This window comes from Vidua chalybeata, chromosome 6 (genome assembly GCF_026979565.1).
Source record: "Vidua chalybeata isolate OUT-0048 chromosome 6, bVidCha1 merged haplotype, whole genome shotgun sequence".
Taxonomy (NCBI): Eukaryota; Metazoa; Chordata; class Aves; order Passeriformes; family Viduidae; genus Vidua; species Vidua chalybeata.
This window is the reverse complement of record NC_071535.1, coordinates 55,696,555-55,718,278: the sequence shown is the minus strand read 5'-3', so window position 1 is coordinate 55,718,278 and position 21,724 is coordinate 55,696,555. Positions and strand designations below refer to the sequence as shown.

Genomic DNA, 21,724 nt, shown 5'->3' with positions numbered 1-21,724 from the left:
CGCCCTCCCAGTGGGCCCCCCCAGCCCCAGCACAGGGACCACCACAGCCTCAGCAAGTCCTTTAATTGGCACACATCCAGCAGCAGGGCCACGCCCCAGAGGGGCCACACCCCAAAAGGCCACGCCCACGGGGGCACATCCCCGGGGGGCCACACCCCTGGGGGTTCTCCCCGTGTCCCCAAACCCAGCGGGCAGGGGGCTGTGCCGGAGGGGGATGAGCCCTCCGGAGCACAAGCAGCACCGTGGGGTTACCCCCACCCCATGGGGAGCACCAGGCCCCCCCCCCAAAACCCCCCACCCTCCCCACCCCTACCTGGGCACCCGCCCCCGGCCCCCCTTCTGCTTCTTGCCCCCTCCCGAGGGTTTGATGGGCAGGGGGGCCGTGCCCTCGGGCGGGGGGGCCTGGGGGGGCCCCAGCTCCATGGGGTCGCCTGAGGCCACCGGCTTGAACGCCTCGAAGGGGGAGAACTTCACAGGGCTGGGGGGGGACACATGAAGGGGTGAGTGGGGCACCCACAGAGGGTGAAGAAGGGGGGGCAGCCAGCGCCCACAGAGCTCCTTCTCCACCCCTGGAGGCCCCAACTCCCCCCATACTCCATGAACCTCCCCTACTCCTTCTTCACCCCCTTGGGGCCCACCCTGATTCCCTCACCCCAAAGCACCCCAACCCTCACCCCACTGCCCCCACAGTCTCTCTGTACTCCCAGGACAGGGCAGGTTGAGCCCTCCCACCCTCTATGCACCACCCTCCCTTTGCACCCCCATCACTATCCCCACCTTGGTGCCCGCCCTGAAACCCCCATCCCAAAACACCTCCATCCCACAGCCCCCCACCCCAAAGCACCCCCCGGCCCCCTGTGTCCCGGTACCTGACGGGGGTGCGGGGGCTGCTGTTGAGGCGCCGAGGGGAGCGCACCTTGGGCTGGAAGGAGAACCCCTCCTTGATGCTCTCCAGCACGGAGGGGGCCACGTAGGTGAAGCCCTGCGGGTTTGGGGGTGTCACTGGGAGGGCCCGGGCGTGCCAGTGGTCCCCCCCTCGGGCTGTGCCCCCCTACCAGGAAGGCCTGGTTGGCGCTCTCGCTGATGGCAGCGTCGTCGGGGCTGTCCACGGGGGTCTGGCGGGTGAAGCGGGTGTCGAACTGGCTCACGTCCTCCTCCGACTGCTGCGGGGAACACGGCGGCTGCTCCCACGGGGCCCCCCCAAAACATTGCCAGCCTCCCCCCTCGGCCCTCCCTACCAGGCAGGGTTTGAAGGGGGGGTCCAGCCTGCGTGCCAGCAGGTCCTCCCAGTTGATGTGGCGGAAGAAAGGCTGTTTCTGTGGGGTTTGGGTGTGTCAGGCAGGATTTGGGGGGTGTCCCCTGGCACCGCCTGCCCACCCACCCCTGTACCTGCACATCGGCCGCGTCACCGGGGCCCCCCCCAACCCGCTGGCTGGGGTTCCGCTTGAGGAACTGGAAGACAAGTAGGGATAGAGATGGGAATGGGGGGGAGGATCTAGGTAAATAAAGGTGGGGGGAGGTGGGTGAGGGAAATTTGGGGGGGGGGGGCACCTTCTTGAGGAGGTCACGAGCGTCGGGTGTCAGGTAGGGCGGCAGCACCAGCTTCCCCTTGAGGATCTTGTCAATGGTCTTCTTGCGGTTCTCGGCGGTGAACGGTGGCTGTGGGGGCACAGCGGGGCCATGAGGAGCCAGGTGGGCCAGGAAGGCTCGGGCTCACCCCGGGGTGCCCCCCCAGTTCCCAGGGAGGAAGGAGCAGCAGTGGGACTTGCCGATCCGGTGAGCATGTCGTACATCAGGGCGCCCAGGCTCCACCAGTCCACAGCCCGGTTGTGCCCGCTCCGCACCAGGATCTCGGGGGCCCTGGGGGGTGCAGGGGGGGCCCTGAGCGGATGGGGGCGCCAGGACAGACCCCCCAAATTCCCCCCAGTGCTGCATCCACCTCACATGTACTCGATGGTGCCGCAGAAGGTGTGGGTGACGGCTCCGTCGTGGATGGACTCCTTGCACAGCCCGAAGTCCGTCAGCTTGATGTGACCTGAGGGACACGGGGGGTCAGCGCTGCCCCCAGAGAACCCCCCAGGCTCCCCAGTTTGCCCCCCAAACCCACCTTGGCTGTTGAGCATGATATTCTCCGGCTTAAGATCCCGGTAGATGATCCCATGGGAATGCAGGTGACCCAGTGCCAGTGTGATCTCGCTCAGGTAGAAACTGCAGAGGGATCGGGGTGGCTGTGAGCGATGTTGGGGTGCCCACCTGATCCACTCCCCCCACTCCCACATCCCTACCAGGCAGTGTCCTCCAGGAAGATCCCTTCCCGCTCCAGCTGCATGAAGAGCTCTCCACCTGCATAGAGAGCCCAAGAGGGACCCTCCTGAGCCATCCCTGGACACTCCTTAATCACCCCTGGGAACATCTGAGCCATCCTGAGACACTCTATAGCCACCCTTAAACCATCCCTGGACCCCCTAAGCCATCCCTGGACACCCTCCCTGAACACTGTAGCCACCCCAGGTCACGCTTTAACCATCCCTGGACATCCTGAGCCACCCCTGGAACCCCTTGAGCCATCCCTGGGACAACTCGTAGGCATCCCTGGAGCGGTCCCCGGGACCCCCGAGCCCCCCCGCACCGCTGAGGCACTCCAGGATGAGGTAGAGCTTGCCGCCCGTCTGGAAGGCGTAGATGAGGTCGACGATGAAGGGGTGCTTGACGGCCTCCAGGATGTTCCTCTCTGCCCGGGTGTGCGCCGTGTCCTTGGCGTTGCAGGCAATCTTGGCCTGGGGGGGAGGCGGTGAGTGGGGGGGGGGGGTCCCGGGGGGGGCTGGGGGGGCCGGGGCGTCCCTACCTTCTTCAGGACCTTCATGGCAAAGATCTTGCCCGTGTTGGTGCCCTGCACTTTGCGCACCTGGAACACCTGGAAGGACAGGCAGGGAAGGTTGGGGACGCCGTCAGGGAGCACTGGAACCCCCCAGAGTCCCCCAGCCCCACCGTGTCCCCACCTTGCCGTAGCCACCCTTGCCCAGGACGCGGAGCAGCTCGAAGCAGTGCGGGCCGATGTGCTCGGGGCCATTGTTGACGCTGCTCTCGGAAATCTCGATCTCTTCATAGTGTCCCACCGGCCTGGCGGGAGACGGAGTGAGCGGGGACACTGTCCCCTGCCTGTCCGCTGCCCGCGTACCCCCCCCGCAGGCTGTCCCCCACTTACTCCAGGCCATTTCCCCGGGCCTCCAGCTCCATCTCCTGCGGGAGGGAACGCGCGGTCAGAGGTGGGCAGGGGGGCAGCAGCGGGCAGGGGACGCATGGCAAGGAGGGGACACAGGGCAGGAAGGGGAGACACAGCAGAGACAGGACCCACGGCAAGGAGGGGAGCCACGGCAGGCAGGACACGGGCACGGCACGGGCAGGACGCGGGCAGGACACGGCAGCGCGGGGCGAGGCAGCGCCGAGCCGGCCCAGCCGGATGTTTTGGGGCCGAGGCCGGGCCCTGCCCAGCGGGAGACGCCCGCTGCCCACCCGGAATCCGCGGCTGTCCCCGGTGCCCCAGCGCCCCGTCCCCGCGGACAGCCCGGCTACACCTCTGTCCCGCCACCGGCGGGACCCCTGTCACTGCCCCTGTCGCTGTCCCCCCAAGCCCCTGCCCGCCGTTCCCGGCTCCGAGCGGACCCCATGCACCCCCGACACCCCCGATCCCGCCGTCCCCACCGCGCCCCGGTGCCGCTCACCGCCTCCACCGCCCGTCCCGCTCCCGGTGCCCCCCGTCCCCGCGGCGCCCCCCGCCCCAGCCCCGGTGCCGGTCGCAGCCCCGGTGTCCCCCCCCGCGCCCCGCTGCCGGCTCACGGCGCCCAGCTCGGGCTCGTCCCCGTCGCTGCCCTCCTCTGTCTCCAGGTCGATGTCGAACACCCCCGCCATGACGGCGCCGTGCCGGGACCCCCGGGGACCCGCCCCGATGGCCACGCCCCCAGCGGGGGCCACGCCCCCGCCACGCCCCCGTGACACCGCCTTATCGGGACGCCGGGGACCCCGCCGCGATGGCCACGCCCACGGCCACACCCCTCCCACAGACCACGCCCCCCGCGCGCGTCACCGGGGTGTCCCCTGCGCGGGGGACACGGGGACGGGGGGTCCCGGGGGTGGCGCAGGGAACACGACAGAGGCAGCGCGGCCGCTCACAGCCTTTACTGGGGTCCGCGGCCCCGCCCCGCCCCCCTGCGCCGCGCTGACGTCAGCGGCGCCGCCGTGACGTCAGAGCAGGGGGCAGGAAGAGAGGGGGACATCCCGGTGACCCCAGGCGGCGATCCCGATCGGGGTTTCCGCGGGGTTGGAGGGCACGAGTGGGGCTGCGGGGCACTGGGGTTATTGTGGGGTCACTGCTGTTACTGTGGGGGCTGCGTGTTATTGTAGGGTCTCTGGTGTTACTGCAAGGGCAGGGACACTACAGGGGCTGGGTGTTATTGAAGGGTCTCTGGTGTTATTGTAGGGTCTCTGGTGTTACTGCAAGGGCAAGGACACTACAGGGGCTGGGTGTTATTGTAGGGTCTCTGGTGTTACTGCAAGGGCAAGGACACTACAGGGGCTGGGTGTTATTGAAGGGTCTCTGGTGTTATTGTAGGGTCGCTGGTGTTATTGTAGGGTCTCTGGTGTTACTGCAAGGGCAAGGACACTACAGGGGCTGGGTGTTATTGTAGGGTCTCTGGTGTTATTGTAGGGTCGCTGGTGTTATTGTAGGCTCAGGGACACTACAGGTACTGGGGTTTATTGGAGGGTTTCAGGCACTGAAGTGGCTGTGTGTTATTGCAGGCTCTCAGGCACTACAGGGGCTCTGGGTTATTGTAGGATCTCTGTGTTATTGTAGGGTCGTGAGGGCCGTAGGATCTGGGTGTTATTGTAGGGCCACTGCTGTTATTGTAGGGTCGGGGCACTGCAGGGGCTCTGTGTTATTGGAGCGTGCCTGGTGTTATTGTAGAATCTCGGACATTACAGGGGCTGGGTGTTAGTGTAGAGTCACTGGTGTTACTGTAGGGCCTCCCCAGTCACAGCCCTACATCACGTCACACAAGTCTTCCCAGAGGATTTTCTGAGCTGCTCCAGGGAGTCCCTGGGTATCCCTCTGTTTTTGTAGGGTCTCCCGGTGTAGGTCTGTTACTGTAGGGTCTCCCCATGCCAGTTTGTTATTGTGGGGTCTCCCTTTCAAGGCATGCTGTTGTAGGGTGTCCCCACACGGGTTTGTTACTGTGGGTTCTCCCCGTGCCAGTTTTGTTATTGTAGGGTCTTCCCTTCGAGGGTGTCATTGTGGGGTCTCCCCACCTCAGTCTGTTACTGTGGGGTCTCCCCTTGCTGGTGCGTTTTTGTGGGGTCTCCCCATGTTTCTTTGTTATTATGGGATGTCCCATAATTATTTTCCATTATGGAGTCTCCCCATAATGGTTTGTTATTGTAGGGTCTCCCCATGCCAGCAGGTGCTAACACACCCCACGCTTCACCTGCTGCTCTCATGGGGTGGCCTGAGGGGCCTCGGGGGGTCCTGGCTGCCCCACCCTAGGGATGGCACGGGGACAGCAGGGGTCAGTGTCCCCCTGTGTGTCCCCAGGCATGGGACCCCCAGCTTCAGGGACAGGGGGTAGAGACTGTAGGGACAGGGCAGGGGGGACAGGGAACAGAGTGCTAGGGCAGGGTGATGGGGTGCTGGGGTAATGGAGGGATGCCAGGGGATGGGGTGCCTGGGCTGGGAGAGGGGGAGTCTTAGGGTGAGGGGTGTCAGTGTGATGGAAGGATGAAGTGCCAGGATGGAAGGGGATGTCAGGGCATGTGGTGCCAGGACATGGGAGATGCTGGGGATTGGGATGTCAGAATAGTGGGGGGGGGGGGGGGGGGAGTGTGCCAGGAGATGGGGTTTCAGGATGCCAGGGAATGGGGCACCAGGAGAGTCGGGGATGCCAGGGGATGGAGTGCCAGGTTAATAGGAGGATCCCAGTGGATGTGATGTGAGGATGCCAGGGGATGGGCTGCCAGGACGAAGGGGAATGCCAAGCAATGGGGTGGCAGGGCAGGTGACTGGGATCCAGGGCGGTACGGGGGTGCCAGGACATGGTGTGCCAGGACACGGGATGGGGGGACAGCACGACGGGGTGCCGGGGGGATGCCGGGGAGGGGCGGCGGGGCGGCGGGAGCGGGTGCCGGGTGTGCCGGGACACCCATTCCCCCGCTCTCCCCGCTGCCTGCCCGGCGCTATTTGAAATGGGACAAGAAATGCTCCACGGGATATCGCGGGGAGTCGATGCCCAGGCCCTGGCAGAGCCCCAGCAGGCGCTCGCAGGCGTCGCCCAGCGTGGCCCCGGCGCACGCCACGCTCAGCAGCGGCTCCTCGTACTCCCCGGCCCCCTCGGGCTCCTCGAAGAGCCGGTTGAGGCGGACGAGCCCGCGGCCGTGCAGCTCCCGCAGAGCCTCCATGCCCCCGCCGCCCGCCAGGGTCTCGCCGTGCTCCGATCCCAGGCACATCACCCCGGCCAGGTGCGTGCGGGGCGCGGGGCGAGCGGGCAGCACGGGCGGCACGCCCAGCGCCACCAGCACGGCGGCCAGCAGCAGGTCGGGGCCGTAGACCTCGCGGATCCAGTCGCGCAGGTAGAAGCCCCCCATGCGGGGGTTGATCTCCAGCAGGCGCGGCCCCGCCGGCCCCAGCTTGAGCTCCACGTTGAAGACGCCGTCGCGCAGCCCGCACGCCCGGCAGCATTCCAGCGCCGCCCGCACCAGCTGCGCCTGTCGGTCGGCGGGCAGGCAGGAGGGCAGGCAGGCCGCCGTCTCCAGGAAGGCGGGGACACGCGTGGGGCCGTTGTCCGACACCCACGCGCCCAGCAGCCGCCCCTCGAAGACCACCAGGTCCACGTCGTGCTCGGTGCCCGGCACGTACTCCATGAGCAGCATGGCGTTGCCCCAGCCCAGCCCGATGCCCGGGTGGTCCGCGTCGTCTCGCAGGTCCCTCCAGAGCCGGGCGGCGTGAGCGTGGCACTGCCCGGCGTTCTCCACCAGCCGCACGCCCACGCCGCCCGCGCCGAACTCCAGCTTGGCCACGGCGGGGAAGGGCACGGCGCCCGCCGCCCGCTCCACGTCGCCGTGGCTCCGCAGGCGGCGGCAGGGCACGGCGAAGGCGGCGGGCGGCGGGCGGCCGCGGCGGCAGCGCTGCAGGTGCCGGTGCGTGCGGCTCTTCTGCTTGGCCACTCGCACGGCGGCGGGCGCGGGGCCGCGGAGCCCCAGCCCCTGGCACACCAGGGCCGCCAGCACCACGCAGTCGTCCCAGTAGGAGAGGCAGGCGTGGGGCCGCAGCCCCCGGGAGCGCAGCAGCTCCAGCACCCGCTCCGCGTGCTCCTCGTCCCGCCGGTGCTCCCGGCTGTCGTAGGGCAGGAAGGTCTGCACCAGCCCCGCCGCGAAGTGCTCCGGGTCCGACTCCACCAGGTGGATCTGCGGCCCCAGGGAGGCGTCACCGGGGCTCCGGCGCCGCGGCTGTGCCATCCCCCGCCACCCCGAGCCCGCTGACGGCCCGAGCCCCTCACCCTCAGGCCGTAGTCGCGGGCCGCCTCCCACACGAAGCTCTTGCTGACGCCCCCGGCCCCGATGAGCAGGATGTCCTTGCCCTCGACCAGGTGACACTGCGCTCGGTGCAGCATGGCCTCGGCCAGCAGCCGCGGCAGGTCCCCGCGGGGCTCGCCCACGCCGCGCCCCATGGCCTCGGCCAGCACGCAGGTCTCCAGGCACCGCTGGCCGTTCGTGGCCAGGGCCACCAGCTCCAGCGCGTCATCCACGCAGGCCAGCAGGAAGTCCACGCCTGGCGATGGGGATGGTGACGGTGACACCGCGCTCAGCACCGCGGGGTGACCGCGGGCACCGGCGGCGTCACCCGCGCCGTGCTCACCCAGGATGTCGGTGTGGGCACGGCTGCCGCCGCGCTGCTGCGGGCTCAGCTCGGCCTCGGTGGCCAGGAGAGCGGCCGCGGCGGCCTCGGTGGCCTCCCGCAGCCGCGTGGCCAGCGCCTGCCGCTGGCTGGGGGCCACCACCCCCCACTGCTGCAGGCTGGAGTCCAGGCCCTGGGGCAGCGCCGCGCCGTGACGCACCGGGCTCTCCGCGCGTCCCACGGCGCAGGCCACCTGTGGGGACACGGGGACACCCACGTGTGTGTGGGGACGCCGGCTGCCACCGGGGTATGGGGACACTAGCTGCCAACCCATAGCCTGGGGACGCAGCTGCCACCAGGGCGTAGGGACGTGGGGTGACACATTGACCCAAGGCAAGGATGTGGTCGGCCACCAATCTTGGGGACACCCAGGGCCACCAGGGCCACCCAGGCATACAGGGCATAGCACACAGATTACCACAGCCTGGGCCAGGACTGCCACCATAGCCTGGGGACATACAGGGCCACCAGGACATGGGGACAGCCATCATAGGCTGGGGACACACAGAGCCGCCGGGGTGTGGGGACATGCCGTACCTGGCAGAGCTGGGGCCGGTCCCCCCAGGACCTGCAGACGAGGGTGCAGATGCGCAGGGCCATGGGCAGCCGTGGGGCTGGGCTGCCTGGGGGGCAAGGGACAGGGCAGGCACGGCCGCCACGCGGGGACGGGGCGGCCCTGCCCGACCTCCCCCTCCTCTGGGGCGTTCTGTGGCTCCCTGTGGCACCGTGGTGGCCCCGGCCACGCCCAGCCCCAGGGAGCGAGGGGTCACTGTCATTCCCAGCCCCACGGGACTGTCGGGAGTCAAAGGGGCTCACCCCAACACTCTGCCCAGCCCCAGGGGACCGTGGGGGTCCAGGGTGACTTTCTCCCCCACCACAGGGGACCATGGGGGTCCAGGGTGACCTTCCTCACTTCTCCTCATGGGTCTGTGGGGGTCTAAGGTGGCAAACTGTCCCCAACCCTAACCCAGGGGACTGTGGGCATCCAGGGTGACCCTCGTGCCCTCCCCCAGGACTCCAATAATTTGGGCACACCGATGGCCCCACCCACCCTAGGGGGCAGACACGTGGCCGGCACAGCTGCGGGGACCCGCGGGACCCCGGGGGACGCTTCCCCCCCCTCCCAGGGTGGTGGGCGCCCGAGGGCGGGGGCCTTACGTGGGGGGGGCACGGGCAGGCGGGCGGTGGGCACCATGGCCTCCAGCAGGACGCTGTCCTCCTCCGTCAGCCCCCGGAGCCGGGCACCCACCGCCTGCGCCACCGCCGCCCCCTCCTCCTTCCTGTGGGTGCTGCGGGCGCCTGTCCCCCGCCACCGCCAGCCCGCCGGCCGCACCACCACCTGCGTGCACCTCCGTGTCACCCCGTGCCACCTGGTGCCACCCCAACAGCCGGCCCGCCACCTGCGCGCAGCCCCGCGTCGCCCTGTGCCACCCTACCACCTCGCACCCCCCCCAGTGCCACCTGGTCGCCACCCTAACAGCCACCCCACCACCTGCGCGCACCCCCGTGCCTCTCCATGCCCCCCAGCGCCACCCGGTGCCACCAACACCTCCCGTGCCCACCTGGCCGTAGGGCTCCATGGCGGTGCCCCCCAGGAAGGCGCCCACCTCCTCCTGCACCAGGTTCTGCTGGCCCTGGGGGTCGTCCAGCCGCACCAGCCTCACCCCGGGGGCCACGGGCTCGGCGGGCAGGTCCCCTCTGGCCCCCAGGACAAAGGCCAGGGTGGGGGGCACAGGCAGGTTGGCGCGAGCCGCCAGCACCCAGCGGGTGACCAGCGTGTCCTCGAGCCGGTGGGCGAGCGGGACCGAGCCCCCCGTGGGGCAGTCGAGGTCACGGGCCAGCTCGCCCACCCAGCCACCCTCGGGGTCCCCCGGCGCGAAGGTGCCCGTCACGTAGTTGGCACGGCGAGGGGGCACGAAGGTCTCCAGGGCGCTGTGCCCCCCCACCTTGAAGGAGACGCCCCGGGAGAGCAGCAGGGACCAGGCGCCTGGGGACGTCTCCGATGGCACCCGGCTGGCCCAGGTGGGGGACAGGCACAGCACCATGGCACCTGCGGGCGGGCAGGGAGGTGGGCGGTGGGCACCCCGCACCCCCTGCCCCAAACTGCCCCCCATGGGCGTGGTGCTGCGGGGAGGGCGGCAGGCACTTGCTGCTGGACTGGTGTGTACTGGGATTAACGGGAGACGGGGGGCTGCTGCCACCCTGCTCCCCTGCCTCAGTTTCCCTCCCAGTCCTTGTCAGGCAGCACAGGCGGGAGGGGAGACCGCTGCTGTTGGTTCAGGGGTGTTTCATGTGGGGTGAGGACAAGGAGACCACACCCACCTGGGCAGCGGGTGCCACCTTCCAGCAGGACAGGCAGAAACGGGGTGGGGGAGCCCAGGATGCAAACGGTAATGTCCAGTGGGCCATATCCTGCCAGGAAGGGAAGGGTTAACAGCCCCGGGATAGGGACCCTGGCACCACCCTGCCCCTGGCACCCCAGTGTGGCTGGGAGCCCCCAAACCCCCTGTGTCCCTAGCCTGGCACCGTATCCCCATTGCCACCCTTATCCCTGCCACCCCCATGTCCCCAGCCTGGCACCGAGCCCACATCACTGTCCCTGCCACCCCCGTGTCCACAGCCTGGCACCGAGCCCACATCACTGTCCCTGCCACCCCCGTGTCCACAGCCTGGCACCGAGCCCACATCACTGTCCCTGCCACCCCCGTGTCCCCAGCCTGGCACCATTCCGCCATCCCCACCCCAGTCCCTGCCACCCCCGTGTCCCAGCCTGGCACTGTGCCCCCCGTGTCCCCAACCCGTGCGGGGCTCCGCGGAGCAGTCCAGCGTGGGGGGCAGCCCCTCCTGGCACAGGGCGCTCTGGAGCCGCTCATAGGCGTGGGTGGCACAGTCGGGGTCCCCGCTGTCCCCGGGCACTTCGCCATCGGGGGCCTCGTCCTCCAGCCAGCCCGGGCACAGCGCCTCGGGCCCTGCCCACTCCTGCTCCTCCGGGCTGGGCACCCGCTCCGGGCTCGGCTGGGACCTCGAGAGCTGCGGGAGCAGGGACAGGGCTGGCACGGGGCTGGCACGGGGGTAAGGGGGTGGTATGGGGCTGGCGTGGGGTTAAGGGTCTGGCACGGAGCAGGCACGTGGACAGACCCCGGGTGGGCACGGGGAAGACACGGGGGGGGCTGGTACAGGACACAGCGGGCGCCTCTGCCCACCCGTGGGGTGGGGGCGTCGGGGTGCTGGGGGGCTGCGGGCGCTGGGCACGGCGCCACCGCCTCGGGGACAGCGGGGCAGTGCCAGCCGCCGGGGCCGCCAGCTCCCGGACAAAGCGTCCCCTTGTCCCCGCGGGGTCACGCGGCGGGTGGGCACAGCACGCCGTGCTGCCCGCTGCCCCGCGCCAGTGCCCGGCACCGCCGGGATCCCGGGATGGGGCACCCACCTCCGCCCGGACCCCCCACCCGGGGGCCACTCACCATCCTGGTGACAGAGGGGCTGCAAGAGAAGGACAAGCAGAGTCAGCGCGGCTCCCAGGGGACCTGCCACCCGTCCCCGGCCACCCCCGGCCGGTGCTGGGAGCCCCAAGCCCAGCTCCCGTAGGGGCACACGCCCTGCAGCACCCACCAGAGCCTGGCACGCTTCCTGGGGCACACCTTGGTGCCAGCCCCGGTGCCTTCATGTTGTCCCCTCAGCGCTAGTCTCAGTGTCCCCAGACTGACCCCTCGGTGCCAGTCCCTGTGGCCCCAGCTTGTCCCCTCGTTGACAGGTCTGGTGACCCCAGATTGACCCCTTGGTGCCAGTCACGGTGGCCTCAGGTTGTCCCCTCGGTGCCAGCCCCGATGGCCGCGGCACCTCCGGCTTAATGTAATCCTGTGCCAGCTCAGCACAGCTGGGGACACCCTCCCCCATCCCGGGGGTGCCAGGGTGCCCTGGGGGTGCAGACCCAGGGACCGGAGTGTCCCCACCCCCCCCGGGTGCCTTCGCTCCCAGCAGGTGCCCGGCAGAGCCGGGCACAGAGGGAAACTGAGGCATGGTGCTGAGTGGTGCCCACTGACAGCCAGGGTGTCCCCAAGCCCGGCACCCGGTGACAGCGTTAGGGGACACACGGCTCGGTGGCGTGGCACAAGGACCTCCCAAAACCCAGTCACGGGGGTCCCTCAAGGTCCGCGCCCCCCCAGCCTCGGGACCGCCCTGTCCCCCTCCATCCCCAGCTGGGAGGTGCTGCTGCTGTCCCCAAGCTGGGACAGCTGTGTCGCCCGGTACCTTGGGGTGGGAGCCGTGGCCTGAGAGCGCGCAGGGGACGAGGGCTCGGGGACGCCTGGCACAGGGGACACCGGCCGGTCTGGCCTTTAAACCCCCCCGCACCACCCCGGGGTGCCAACCCCCGGCCCCGTGCCCCGGATTAGGCGACACAGAGCCCCATTGTCCCCTCTGCCACCTCGCGCCAGGCGCTGGCACCCCTGTCCGTGTCCCTGTCCCCGTCACTAGCGAGCTGCCTCAGCGGGAGCCGGGGGGCGGCTCAGCCTGACCGGGTTCTCCTGTCCCCCTGTCCCGCGTCCCCTGGCTGGGCACGCCCCTCGTCCTCCCCCCCTCCCCCCCGCCCTGTCCCCCTGTCCCCAGCCTGGCGGAGCTGCCAGCACGCACGTCCCCCGGCTTAGTTCCAGCTGCCCGCGGCGTCACTGTCACTGTCACCGTCACGGCCACCGGCAAGCACGGGGCCACCAGCGCGGCTGCCGCGCCGCAGAGTCCTGCACGCGCTGTCACCCGCTCCCTGCCATCCGCACCACCCCCTGCACCCTGCCACCCTCATGGTCACCTGCGCTGTCACGTGCACCCTGCCACCCACAACCCACCACACACCGTCACCTGCACCATCACCAGGGTCTTGTCGCTCGCACCTGTCATTCACACCCCGTCACACACATCGTCACCCACACCGCGACACTGCACCATCACCGGCACCCTGCCACCTGCACTGCCACCTGCATCTGTCACCCACGACTTGTCACGCACATCACCTACCTGTCACCTGTACCCTGTCACCCGCACCCTGTCACCCGCACTGCCACCCAGTCCCCATAACCTGCACCACGCCACCGCACTGTCACCTGCACCCTGGCACCCTCACCGTGTCGTGAACATCATCACCCACCTGTCACCTGCGCTGTCACCGGCACCGTGTCACAGGTGTGCACACACACCCCGACCCCCATCCCGCTGCTCCCGCCCCCCCGGCACCGGCACCCCCAAACCCACCCACACCGCCCCCGCTGCCGCCAGCACCCACCGGCGGTGCCGGTGTCGGTGTCTGTCGGTGTCGGTCTGTCCTGGTGTTGTCGCACCCGGTAGCGGCTCTGCCCGCTCCGGTCCCGGTGGTGTCGGGGTCTGGCGGGGTTTCCCGGTGTCGGTGCTGTCGCAACCGGAGCTCTGCCCGCTCCGGTCCCGGCGGTGGCGGCGGCGCCGTGTCCTGCTCGGGCGGGGCGGGGCGGGGCGGGACCGGGGGCACCGGGGGGACCGGGACACCGAAGGGGGTGGGCGGCAGAACGAAGAGGGCAGCGGGGGCGACGGTGGCGGAGCCGGGGTGCCACCGCTGGGTAGACGGGAACAAGGGACTGGGGTAGGGAGCGGGGCAAGGGACGGGGACTGGGACGGGGGTAGGGGACAAGTGACCGGGGGCAGGGACGGGGCCAGCCCGGGGTCACCCGGGGCCAGGTGTAAAACTGACACCGCTGAGCAGAAATGTCAGGGCAGGCCCCGGGAGCTATTCGCGACCTCCCCGCACGACATGGAATGGGACACAGGGAATGGCATGGCGTGGCACGGCGTGGCACCCAGGGAATGGCACCCAGGGAATGGCACGGCGTGGCAAGGCACGGTACAGCCAGTGTGGACAAGGTACATCCATGACCCCATTCCTGCCACTGCCACCGTCCACGAGCGGTGGCACAAATGTGTCACCCTCCCCTGTGTCCCCAGTGGGGACACGCCCTTCGGGGTGTCCCCGGGGACCCCAGAGTGGCAACAGTCTCCCGGCAACCGCCCGGTGCTGCTCCCGACGGTGTCCCCAGAGTCCCCGGGTGGGGATATCCCAGGGCTCTATCAAGCATCCTGTCCCCTCCCGTACCCTCCCGTGTCCCCAGGCTGTCCCTGTGCTCCCAGAACCGGGATACGGATCCCCGGATCCCTCTGTGTCCCCTCCTGTCCCCTGTCAGGGAACCCCTGTCTATCCTGGAGCTGTTCCCCTCCCTCTCCCTCTCTATCCCTGTGCCCCCAGGCACACGAGTCCGTGTCCCCTCTGTCCCCCGTGTCCCCTTGCCCGAGCTCTACCCCTTGCCCGGCGTGTCCGCCTGCCCGGGTTGTTCTCTTGCCCAGGATGTCCCCTTTCCCAGGATGTCCCCTTTCCCAGGATGTCCCCTTGCCCGGGACGTCCTCCGTTCCAGGGAAGTCCCTCTGCCCGGGACGTTCTCCTTTCCAGGGAAGGCTCTCTGCCCGCGGTGTTCCCTTGCCCGGGATTATCCCGTTCCCGCGGTATCCCCTTTCCCAGGACGTTCCCCCTTCCAGGCATGTCCCTCTGCCCGGGATGTCCCTCTACCCGGGGTGTCACCTTTCCCGGGATGTTCCCCTGCTCGGAATGTCCCCCTGCGGAGCGTGTCCCCCTGCCTCTGTGACACCGCCGTGGCTCGCTGCTGCCTGCCCCCCCGCCGTGCTGTCCCCGTTTCCCGCCCCTCGCGGGTTGGGGACACCGCGGCCGAGGGCACCGCGGGGCGCGGGGCGCTCCCCGCTGCAGTGAGTCCTCCGGGCCGGCAGAGGGCGCCACGCGCGCCGGGGCCGCTCTGGGCGGGCGCGCGGGGCGGGGCGGCGCGCGGGCGGCCATGGCGGACACCGAGAAGCTCAACCTCGACTCCATCATCAGCCGCCTCCTGGAGGGTGAGCGGCCCCCGCCGCCCCCCGAGCACCGGGACACCCTCCCTCCGCTCGGGGAACCTCTCGGGGCCGGCTCGGGCCGTGTCCCAACGCCGCGGGGGGGGTCCCCGGCCTGGGCCTGGCGGGGGCGCGTTAGGCCGCGGTGGTTTGCGGGGGGGGCGGTCAGGGCTGGTAAAGGTTTTTGGGGGGGGGATCCCCATGGGGTCTGGGGAGCTGGAGATGAGTCCGGAGGACGTGGAGGATATGAGGGGGGATCCCGAATAGGTCTGTGCCCCGCGGGAGGGGGCTGGAGGAAATGGGGGGTCCCCAAAGGGTCTGCACCCCGCGGAGGGGGGCACTGGAGGGCACTGGGGTGCCCGAAGGGTCTGGGGGCTGGAGCTGAGCCTGGAGGGCGTGGAGGATATGGGCAGGGAGGGCTGGGGCAGGTAGAGCAGGGGTTCCTGGGGCGCTCTTGGGGTCCCCGAGCACTTGGGGATCCCTGATCCTGTTCTCTGTGCTGGGAGCAGTCCAAGGGTCGCGGCCGGGGAAGAACGTGCAGCTGACGGAGAACGAGATCCGCGGGCTGTGCCTCAAATCCCGGGAGATCTTCCTGAGCCAGCCCATCCTGCTGGAGCTGGAGGCACCCCTCAAGATCTGCGGTGAGGCCTGCATGGCTGCTGGGCAGCACTGGGGTGGCGTGGGGGGCTGCAGGGTGCCACTCACAGCCTGTGTCCCCCCCCAGGTGACATCCACGGGCAGTACTACGACCTCCTGAGGCTCTTTGAGTACGGGGGCTTCCCCCCTGAGAGCAATTACCTGTTTTTGGGCGACTACGTGGACCGGGGCAAGCAGTCCCTGGAGACCATCTGCCTGCTGCTCGCCTACAAGATCAAGTACCCCGAGAACTTCTTCCTGCTGCGGGGCAACCACGAGTGTGCCAGCATCAACCGCATCTATGGCTTCTATGACGAGTGTGAGTGCCCGGGCTGTGCCCCCCAAAACCCCGCTGCCATCCCTGTGCTCCCCCTCTCCCGGTGTCGTCCCAGTGCTGCCCACACTGACCCCACCTGTGACCTCCTTCCCTCCCCACCATGTCTTCCTGCCTTTCCTCTGTGTCCTCCTGCCCTTCCATGTCCTGCCCACCCCCACGCTGTCCCCAGGGTCACCTCCAAGCCCCCTTTGTGCCCCGCAGGCAAGCGAAGATACAACATCAAGCTCTGGAAGACCTTCACCGACTGCTTCAATTGTTTGCCCATTGCCGCCATCGTGGATGAGAAGATCTTCTGCTGCCACGGAGGTGGGAATGGCCCTTCCCGGGGTTTGGGAGGGCTGGAGGAGAGGTGGGATCCCCGTGCTGAGCTCTGGGGCTGCCCCTTTCCCGCAGGGCTGTCCCCAGACCTGCAGTCGATGGAGCAGATCCGGCGGATCATGCGGCCCACGGATGTCCCGGATCAGGGGCTGCTCTGTGACCTGCTCTGGTCCGACCCCGACAAGGACGTGCAGGGCTGGGGGGAGAACGACCGCGGGGTCTCCTTCACCTTCGGGGCCGAGGTGGTGGCCAAATTCCTGCACAAGCACGACCTGGACCTCATCTGCCGGGCACACCAGGTACCACCGGGACTGCCAGATGTTGGGGACATGTGGGTTTGGGTCTCCAGTGGGTGTCAGGTGGTTCTGCCCCGACTATTTCCCCTTCAAGGGCAGTGTGCACCCCAGGAGTGCGTGGGTTGGAATTCTGGGGGTGTTTGCCCTCAGCATTTGGGTATTTGCTCTGATGTCAAACGATTTGCCCAGGGGGGATGAATAGTCACCCTTGGATGTGGCTGTTCCTCCCAGAGGTTGGATAATCACTCTGGAGATTGATATTTGCCCTGGGGCAGTGGGTGTTTGTCCCAGTGGTGGCTGTTTGCTGCAGGGAAGGGTGTATTCACCCTGCTAGAGAGGGCTGGATCTTCATCCTGGGGGACTGGGAATACTGGGATCCTGGCCATGGGAGGTGGACTTTTGCCAACCCCGTGCCCCCCCAGGTGGTGGAGGACGGCTACGAGTTCTTCGCCAAGCGCCAGCTCGTCACCCTCTTCTCGGCCCCCAACTACTGCGGCGAGTTCGACAACGCCGGCGCCATGATGAGCGTGGATGAGACCCTCATGTGCTCTTTCCAGGTGAGCCCAGGGAGGGGAAAGACCCCCAATTCCTGCCGGGAGGGCTGCAGGGAGTTCTGCCCTGCAGGGGAGTGGAGAGCTGGGGCGGGGAGCTCACTGATTCCTTTCCCCCTTCCCCCGCAGATTTTGAAGCCGGCCGACAAGAACAAAGGCAAATACGGGCAGTTCAGCGGGCTGAACCCCGCCGGGCGCCCCGTCACCCCTCCCCGAAACTCTGCCAAAGCCAAGAAATGAGCTGGGAGCCGCCCCTGTGCTGCCCACGCCCCCCAGCCCCCCACCCAAGCATCAGGTCGCTTTTCTTTCGACTCGTTTTTTTATTTGTAGGATCCTGCCCCCCCCCCGCCACGCTCCACCAAAGCAAATCCAGGCCCAGGGCAGGGAGTGCTGGGGCAAGGGGGGAGCCCAGAGCCCAGCCCTGGGGTGGCAGCGGAGGGGGGGGCAGGAGGATTTTTTGAGGAATAAACTTGTAATGGGTCACTGGGGGGTGCCTGTCCTGGTGGTTGGATGGAGGCTGGGGGTGGCAGTGACTCGGGGCTCAGCTTTCTCCATCGCTGTCCTCCGCCAGCACCTCCTGGGTGGTGGCCGGGCCAGGCCTTCCTGGTGTCATCACTGAGCCAAAAAACAGGGAGCGAAACTGTGGGGAGAAATGGAGGGTCAGGAGGAGGCTCTGCCCACCCTCTGCCCCCAGGCACACCCAATTCTCACCTTCTTGTGTGGGGGGGTCCCTGGCACAGCTCCATCCTCCTCCTCCTCCTCCTCCTCCTCCTCCTCCTCCTCCTCATGTTTGCTTTTGGCTGGCCGGGGGATGTGCAGGGGGAAGGTGGGGCTGGGGCGCCCCTCTGAGCACCCCTCGCTGGTTTCCATGGCAGCCATGTAGGACTCCAGGTCATCGGCAAAGTCATCTGACGGGGCGGGCAGGTGGGACACGCTGATGGGGACAGAGCAGGATTGGCAATGTTCACTCTGCTCCCTGCCCGTGGCCACTGGAGGGCTCCTCTGGGACTTACCCGTTGGTCGAAGGGGACTGGGAGTTGCTTTCTGCGTCGGAGAGGGTGGCCAGCACCAGGTGAACCTCCAGGACAGTGTCATCCAGGGTGAAGATCACCGGCCTGGGGACACAAAGGGGGCTGAGGGGGTGCCAGGGACAGGGCTGGCACAGGGTGGGGACGTGGTGACCGCTCCTACCTGCCAGGCTCATCAAAGTGGATGGTGAGGGGCAGGTTGGAGGCCTCGGCAAAGCTCAGCAGCCCCTGGGGACAAAGGGGAGGGTGAGGGGGGGCTGGGGGTGACACAGGGCTGGGGGGTTTGGGTGGGGACTCACACGGAATTCCTTGAGGCAGAAGGTGATGTGGGAGCCCGGGGCTACAGTCACCGACTGGAACTCATCCTCAGCCAGCCACAGCTCCGTCACCATCGTCTTGCTCGGCTCTGGAGGGGGGAACGGGGTGGGTGGGGGGCTGAAGGGCACCCCGAGGTGGGGAGGGCCCCTTACCCTGCAGGACTCACCTGCCTCGTCCTCCACATAGTTCCTCAGGCTGATTTTGCCACCAGGGCCAGTCCCCAGTGTCACCTCAGCCAGCGTCAGGGGAAAGTGCACCACGGCCTCTGCCAGCACCCTGAGGGGCACAGGAGGGGGCTGAGCATCCCAAATCCTGCAGGGCTGGCTGGAGTCCCTCCTTCCATCCTCCCCCATCCCACTCTGCCCACCCCAGTGGTGTCCCCTCACCGTGCCGGGGCGCAGAGGCGGCTGGCGCAGCGCTGGATGTCGAACACGGCCTGCAGCCGCTCGCACTCCTGGAAGGCCAGGTTGTGTGTCTTGGTGACACCTGGCAGGGGGGACAGCGGCTCAGCAAGGCAGGACGCGGTGCCAGCATGTCCCCCGCTGTGCCGTGTCACCCCCCAGGCTTGTCCCTGCTGCAACTCACCGTACTTGCAGTGGAGCTGCAGGACCAGGCGGCTGGCACGGGGCTTGAGCAGGATCAGGCATTTCCCCACCGACTTCTCCAGTGAGGGCAGCGAGCGGAAGACGCCCAGGAAGGACTGTGGGGATGGATACGGGGACTGTCACCTGCCTGGGGCCCCAGGAACAACGAGGAGCTCTGGGGGGGCCCAGGCCGGGCACTGCACCTTCATGTGGACTTTGCATCGGAAGAGCTCCGTGTCGGGCCCGGCGCTGCCCGGCTCGTACAACTGGAAGAAGAGCGGTGCGAAGAGGAAGGAGGCGAAGGCAGAACGGGAGGAGTTGACAGCACGTAAGGACAGCTGGGGACACAGCCACAGTGTTGGCACTGCCTGCACGGAGGGAGGGGGGCACAGGTGCCCCCCAGCTCCCATCCAGCCCCCCCCGGTGCTGCATACCCCACTCCCGGTGGGCTCCAGGTAGAGCTCGTCGCCGATGCGGGACAGGGAGTGCACGGCTCGGCCGAGGACTGGGAAGGAGAGGGTGTGGGGGTGAGGCACGGCTCCCCGGGCGTGCCGTGCTCCCCGGGCCCCCAGGCCCCGCTCACCTTTGACGTTGCCGCCGGCGATGACACATTTCATGGCACCGGCACCGTGTCCGGGACCAGGACCGGCACCGGGCGGCACGTGGGGGCTTCGCGCCCGCCGCCCCCGGGCCCCGCCCCCAACAACAGACCACGCCCCTCAGCGGAGCGTGCGCGCTAGGCCACGCCCCCAGCGGGCTCTGCTCGGGCCTCGCCGCCCCCCGCCCCGCCGCGGTTGTTGTTCCCTCCCCGCCCCGCCGGTGCCGTCTCTCCCCAGCGGCCCCGCAGGGTGTCCCCCTGCCCCCCCGCCCCGTCCCTTCCCGGGGGTTCCGGCCTCTTCCCCGCCGCGCCCCGCCGGTGCCTTCCCGGCTTCCCGCGCCCGCCCGCCCCGGCCGCCTCCCCATTGGCCGGCGGCGCCGCTCCGTCCCGCCCCCGCCGCCAGCCGATTGGTCCGCGCTGAGGGGGCGCGTGACGCCACGGCGCGATGCCCTCACGTGACCGGCGAGAGGGGCGTGGCCTCGGCCCCGCGGCTCTCGGGGCTGCCCCGCCGGCAAGCCCCGCCTTCCGCAGCGCGCTATTGGGTAGCGGTCGGAGTGACGCGCGGCTCAGCCAATGGGGCTTCGACGCGCCCCTCAGCGCGGCTCCCGGCGCTCAGCCCCGCTCCGGCTCCTTCCCGGGGCTTCCCGACCCATCCTGGGGCTCTCCCGGGGTCTTTCCGTGCTTGTGCCTCCCAGCACCCTGCCCCTCGCTTCATTCCCGGCAGCATCCCGGGCGAGGTTGCCCTTTGCCGCTTCCCACGTTCCCGGGGCACGGTGCTCCCCAGGAAGGGCTGCAACTCCCTGGAGCTTCTCCAGTGCTTCCCGAGATCCCGGTGTTTTGGGGATCCCTATCTCCCGGGATAGGGATTTTGGGGATCCCTATCTCCACTTCCATCGGGAAAGTGGAATGCTATAAGTTAATGCTTGATGGTCTGTCTCCATGCTGGAGGTGCTGCTGGCTGTGCATCCCATAGAATCATGGAATGGCTGGGGTTGGAAGGGACCTTAAAGCTCATCCAGTTCCGTCCCCTGCCATGGGCAGAGACACCATTCACTAGTTGCTCCAAGCGCCATTCAACACTTCTGGGAATGGGTTTTTGGGGGTGTCCCAGAATTCTCCACTGGGGGTACACTGTAAATCCTGGGCTGGCCAGGTGTATCCATCCCAGAATGGATTGGGTTGGAAGGGACCTTAAAGCCCACCCCGTCCCACCCCCCTGCAGGGACATCTCCCACCGGCCCCGTTGCTCCAGTGCGGCCCTGAGCCCTTCCAGGGATGTGACACTGGCTCAGCCAGCAGCCTGTGCTTGCAGCCAGCCCGGAGCAACAGGCTGGAGTTGTGGCCTCGAGGGAGCCGGGGGATGTGGCTGTGAGGAACTCGAGTCGTGCTCACAGCAGGGTCCTCCAGCCGGCTCCCGCCTGCCGCTGGAGCAGCCGCTCCCCAAGTCCCTCCTCCCGGCCTCGGTGGCCGAGGAGCCCGAGCCGAGGGGCCCCGCTGCGGAGCAGGGCTGGCACCTGAGCAGAGGGAAATGGGAAGGGGACTCCAGAGCCCTTTTCCCATGGCTGCTGTCCTCCAGGACATGGTGACAGCCTGTCCTCCTCCTTCTCCTTTCCCTGTCTGGTGTGCTCGGTGACTTTTATCTGGGATTTCGGACCCGGCTGCTGGCCGCATCCCCTCCAGGTACAGGAATTCCTGCCCTGGGGGGGCTCCGCGGCCCAGCCACGTGTCCGGGGCTGTGCTGGGATCGCCAGCACGGCGCCCCAGGGACTCCAGGGCCTGCCTTGGCCTGGGCTCGGCGTCCAGCCGGATCTGGCTGCTCCACTCCTGGGGCGAGCCCTGGCTACTTCCCTTCCTCCCAGGAGGAGGAAAAGGACAGGATCGTGTGGGAGCCTCCGTTCCAGCTCTGGCAGAGCAGCCGGGCTCCTCTGGAGCCGGCGTCCCCAGGAGGGGCTCTGGCCTCGGGGCTCGGCGTTTTATGGGGCTGCGGAGAGGACGCAGCTGGCTGCGGTCGTGACACACACACCTCAGCGGGGCCAGGCCACCCCTCCCTCCTCCCACCAGCACCGACCAGGGAATGGGCTGGATACGGGCTGGGAGCAGGAGCCTGGCAGCCCTCGGGGGGCTCCAGCACCCCTGGGCTCAGCTGCGCCCACGCCGCCTCTCCCAGGACTCCTCCTGGGGCTGGGGACTTCACCCAGGGATGGCAGGGA

At 68.6% G+C, this 21,724-nt stretch overlaps 4 protein-coding genes across 8 annotated transcripts; 1 reads left to right on the top strand and 3 right to left on the bottom strand.

Annotated features, from left to right (window-relative positions):
* Positions 1-46: 46 nt before the first annotated feature.
* RPS6KB2 (ribosomal protein S6 kinase B2) lies at positions 47-4,177 on the bottom strand. 2 transcript variants are annotated; one of them, XM_053945972.1, is made up of 15 exons: positions 4,085-4,177; positions 3,206-3,240; positions 3,000-3,120; positions 2,846-2,914; positions 2,630-2,777; positions 2,286-2,343; positions 2,108-2,208; positions 1,945-2,035; positions 1,770-1,860; positions 1,552-1,659; positions 1,390-1,452; positions 1,239-1,316; positions 1,056-1,163; positions 870-982; positions 47-478 (listed from the first exon to the last, which is right to left on the bottom strand). In XM_053945972.1, the coding sequence occupies exons 2-15, from the start codon at positions 3,235-3,237 to the stop codon at positions 310-312; spliced, it is 1,350 nt and encodes a 449-aa protein (XP_053801947.1). In that variant the 5' UTR covers positions 3,238-3,240; positions 4,085-4,177; the 3' UTR covers positions 47-309. The 2 variants fall into 2 exon arrangements, with proteins under 2 accessions (XP_053801947.1, XP_053801945.1); XM_053945970.1 differs by lacking the exon at positions 4,085-4,177 and adding an exon at positions 3,838-3,944.
* Positions 4,177-13,337, bottom strand: CARNS1 (carnosine synthase 1). Of its 4 annotated transcripts, none has more exons than XM_053945967.1 (10): positions 13,215-13,281; positions 11,404-11,422; positions 10,741-10,972; positions 10,265-10,354; positions 9,505-9,992; positions 9,101-9,281; positions 8,480-8,565; positions 7,904-8,135; positions 7,545-7,816; positions 4,177-7,452 (listed from the first exon to the last, which is right to left on the bottom strand). In XM_053945967.1, the coding sequence occupies exons 2-10, from the start codon at positions 11,404-11,406 to the stop codon at positions 6,226-6,228; spliced, it is 2,811 nt and encodes a 936-aa protein (XP_053801942.1). In that variant the 5' UTR covers positions 11,407-11,422; positions 13,215-13,281; the 3' UTR covers positions 4,177-6,225. The 4 variants fall into 4 exon arrangements, with proteins under 4 accessions (XP_053801942.1, XP_053801941.1, XP_053801944.1 ...); XM_053945966.1 differs by lacking the exon at positions 13,215-13,281 and adding an exon at positions 12,191-12,256; XM_053945969.1 differs by lacking the exon at positions 10,741-10,972 and having other exon boundaries at positions 13,215-13,337.
* Positions 13,338-14,748: 1,411 nt separating this feature from the next.
* On the top strand, positions 14,749-17,469 carry PPP1CA (protein phosphatase 1 catalytic subunit alpha). The gene is made up of 7 exons (XM_053946459.1): positions 14,749-14,854; positions 15,358-15,489; positions 15,573-15,803; positions 16,023-16,127; positions 16,215-16,438; positions 16,858-16,992; positions 17,116-17,469. Exons 1-7 carry the CDS (start codon positions 14,800-14,802, stop codon positions 17,224-17,226), a joined length of 993 nt encoding a protein of 330 aa, XP_053802434.1. The 5' UTR covers positions 14,749-14,799; the 3' UTR covers positions 17,227-17,469.
* Positions 17,470-17,511: 42 nt separating this feature from the next.
* Positions 17,512-19,695, bottom strand: RAD9A (RAD9 checkpoint clamp component A). The gene is made up of 11 exons (XM_053946458.1): positions 19,500-19,695; positions 19,351-19,421; positions 19,120-19,254; positions 18,918-19,032; positions 18,719-18,818; positions 18,499-18,608; positions 18,314-18,420; positions 18,178-18,242; positions 18,000-18,101; positions 17,698-17,920; positions 17,512-17,626 (listed from the first exon to the last, which is right to left on the bottom strand). The coding sequence occupies exons 1-11, from the start codon at positions 19,531-19,533 to the stop codon at positions 17,528-17,530; spliced, it is 1,161 nt and encodes a 386-aa protein (XP_053802433.1). The 5' UTR covers positions 19,534-19,695; the 3' UTR covers positions 17,512-17,527.
* Positions 19,696-21,724: the final 2,029 nt, after the last annotated feature.

Coding starts and splice junctions, on each gene's coding strand:
- RPS6KB2 (XM_053945970.1), bottom strand. CDS start 3,909: ATGGCGGGGGTGTTCGACATCGACCTGGAGACAGAGGAGGGCAGCGAC. Junction 2,344..2,629: donor CATCCTGGAGTGCCTCAGCG/GTGCGGGGGGGC, acceptor CTCTCTATGCAG/GTGGAGAGCTCTTCATGCAG. Junction 2,036..2,107: donor TATCATGCTCAACAGCCAAG/GTGGGTTTGGGG, acceptor CGTGTCCCTCAG/GTCACATCAAGCTGACGGAC.
- CARNS1 (XM_053945967.1), bottom strand. Junction 9,993..10,264: donor AGGTGGCACCCGCTGCCCAG/GTGGGTGTGGTC, acceptor GCCCGCCCGCAG/GTGCCATGGTGCTGTGCCTG. Junction 8,566..9,100: donor CCTGCCCGTGCCCCCCCCAC/GTAAGGCCCCCG, acceptor CTTGCCCCCCAG/GCAGCCCAGCCCCACGGCTG.
- PPP1CA (XM_053946459.1), top strand. CDS start 14,800: ATGGCGGACACCGAGAAGCTCAACCTCGACTCCATCATCAGCCGCCTC. Junction 15,490..15,572: donor GGCACCCCTCAAGATCTGCG/GTGAGGCCTGCA, acceptor GTCCCCCCCCAG/GTGACATCCACGGGCAGTAC. Junction 16,128..16,214: donor GATCTTCTGCTGCCACGGAG/GTGGGAATGGCC, acceptor CCTTTCCCGCAG/GGCTGTCCCCAGACCTGCAG.
- RAD9A (XM_053946458.1), bottom strand. CDS start 19,533: ATGAAATGTGTCATCGCCGGCGGCAACGTCAAAG. Junction 18,819..18,917: donor GCAGCTCCACTGCAAGTACG/GTGAGTTGCAGC, acceptor CCCCCCTGCCAG/GTGTCACCAAGACACACAAC. Junction 18,609..18,718: donor CGCCTCTGCGCCCCGGCACG/GTGAGGGGACAC, acceptor TGTGCCCCTCAG/GGTGCTGGCAGAGGCCGTGG.